Genomic DNA, 2,712 nt, shown 5'->3' with positions numbered 1-2,712 from the left:
ATATATATATATATATATATATATATATATATATATATATATATATATATATATATATATATATATATATATATATATATATATATATATATATATATATATATATATATATATATATATATATATATATATATATATATATATATATATATATATATATATATATATATATATATATATATATATATATATATATATATATATGTATGTACATGGTTGTTTGTTGATTGTTGATTTTTTGTAATTTTTCTTAATTTTCGGCGTTTTCCCAGAGTGCATATTGTTCAAATTAGGTTTAATTGATAGGTTAATTAGAGAGGATTATTAATATATTTTTGTATCTTTGAATAATTTAGAACTTAAGTAACTAATTTATTTTTTTAGTTTAAATCTTATGTAAATACGTTTCTGTTGAATTGTAAGCTATCACTCCTTGTTTTTTGGACGTATTGCATTGTTTCGGTTATTCTGTTATTTTGTCTGGAATATCAACAGTGATTTGAAAGAAAATTTTGGTCATTGTTGTTGCAGAATATAAAACTACCTTGGCTGTCGCTGAAACGGCTTCGACAGTGCAGCTGCTGCATCGTGCTAAAGACCTGTATCTACCACTGCATTTTCTCCATAGACTTCGTTTGTGTGCTCGATTAAGACATGTCTAAAACAAGATCTCAGAAGAGTCAATCAATTCCGGAATCTGCTTCCGTAAAGGATGATAACATATTATGTTGTGTATGTGATGCGGTGGTTCAAATCGAGCCTTCGGACTTATATGATGAATTGGTGAAATATGCTAGCAAAAGTAAAAACATGAAGTTTTATTGTGATAATTGCGTGAAACATGCTGATGGTTTCAAAGGTCTTTTGTAGATGCTTAACGAAAAATTTGAATCCATTGATTCTCGTCTTAAAACGTTTGATTCCATTGATATTGGGATGAAAAATCTGCAGTTGAGGCTTGAGCCAAGCGGTGAGAACCTAAAACAGAAAAACTAGACAAGAAACTTAACCAGTCTATTAATTCCTTGAAAAACGATATCACCAAGTCTTGGTCAGACGTGGTAAAGAGTAATTCTAAAATTGTCGATAACGAGGCTGCTTCTTTGAGAAATATGATCAGTACTTCATTTTCCGATGTGGTAAAAAAGGACCTCAACGTAGTTAGTAAAGAGGTCATCTCTGTTCGCAGAACAATTGAAGTGGCAAATGAAGTTAAGGCCCGTGAAAACAACATAGTTCTCCTTAATTTCAGCAAAGACTTGGATGTTGCTAAAGATAGGGGCAATGTTCTTGGCTTTTTAAGGTCCCTAACAGACGAGTCTCTGAAAGATGAGGACATATTGAAAATATTCAGACAAGGTAAAAAGCCAAGCGTATCGTCTCCCCCGCGTCCAGTGATTGTTAAGTTTATCAACCTTTCTGCAAAAGAGAAGATGAGAAGATTGTTCAGATTAGCGCTGCTGGATGAAAAAATGAGGGAAGTGAGGATTAGTGATGACCTTACAACGGACCAGCGTCTGCAGCTCAAAAAATTGGGTCTTGAGGCAAAAACGCAAAAATCTAAAGATGGTCATTTTTTATATCGGGTCAGAGGTGTGGTCGGGCAATGGAGAATAGTGAGATATCCAAGGCCTGCCACCAAACCGGATTGAATTTGGGATTGTTTAATATTAGATCCATTCGGTCAAAATATGATATAATTCATGATTTGTTATCAAATGATTTAGATATATGTGTACTGACCGAAACATGGCATGGATCATCTGATGATATTTTTGTGAAATTGGCTTCTCATTTATGGATTATTTGTGCCCACACGACCCTAATCATGGAGGAATAATTGTATATTTTAAGAATGTTTTCAAGGTTAAAAAAATAGAATTACCAGTGGTAAATTCCTTTGAATCACTTGCTATTAAATTTCGGTGCGGTAAAAAAACGATTCTGTTATTGGCAGTTTATCGACCGGGTTCTGTACCAATTACTCCTGCAATTTTTGATGAGCTTACATCACTCTTGGAGCAGATTTCGTTATTGGCGGACTATGTCATTCTTACGGGGGATTTGAATGTTCATCTGGAAAAGGCTGGAAATACTCATTCAATCCGGTTGGTAGATGTTTTTCATGCATTTAACCTTGAAAATAGAGTTAAGGAAACTACCCATGTACATGGTGGTATCTTGGATCTAGTGGTATCCTCAATGGAATTGCCTGTGTCCTCATGTACCGTAGGTCCATATGGTATTTATTCCGATCATGGTCTGGTCCAAGTATGTTTTTCGATTCCGCTAAATTATTTTGTTAGAAAAAAAAGACTGGTTCGTTCATGAAATCGTGTGGATTTTGATAAATTTGCCGCGTTAATAATAAACTCGCCTATTAATGGACCTTTTAAATCAGATGATCCTGAATACTTATTTGATCTTTACAAAAAAAAGTTAAAAATATTATAGATATTGTTGCACCGAAACACTATGTGATGACTAGAAACAATGCTGCTTCGCCTTGGTTCGATGAAGAGTGTAGGCAGACTAAGCTACGCTGCAGAAGACTTGAAAGAGCTTATCGACTTAATCCTGGGGATGTTGGCAAGAAAAGGTTCGTTGATGCCATGTTGAAGAAACAGTCATTGCTCTCAGAAAAAAGGAAAGCCTACTGGAGAAATATGATTGAAATAAATGGCTCCAATCCAAAGAAACTCTGGATGACAA

General features: G+C 33.7%; 1 protein-coding gene across 1 annotated transcript in view; it reads left to right on the top strand.

Moving 5' to 3' along the window:
- Positions 1 to 654: 654 nt before the first annotated feature.
- HELRODRAFT_158326 (hypothetical protein) overlaps positions 655 to 2,712 on the top strand; it is a gene marked incomplete at both ends in the record, with an annotated part of 6,467 nt that continues 4,409 nt past the window's right edge. Inside the window, 3 exons of the mRNA XM_009010433.1 lie at positions 655 to 859; positions 1,057 to 1,586; positions 1,855 to 2,108. Coding sequence (XP_009008681.1) covers positions 655 to 859; positions 1,057 to 1,586; positions 1,855 to 2,108 — 989 coding nt within the window. The remainder of the gene's footprint in view (positions 860 to 1,056; positions 1,587 to 1,854; positions 2,109 to 2,712) is intronic.

The sequence above is a fragment of the Helobdella robusta genome (assembly GCF_000326865.2).
Source record: "Helobdella robusta unplaced genomic scaffold HELROscaffold_1, whole genome shotgun sequence".
Lineage (NCBI taxonomy): Eukaryota > Metazoa > Annelida > Clitellata > Rhynchobdellida > Glossiphoniidae > Helobdella > Helobdella robusta.
This window is presented reverse-complemented; position numbering and strand designations above follow the sequence as displayed.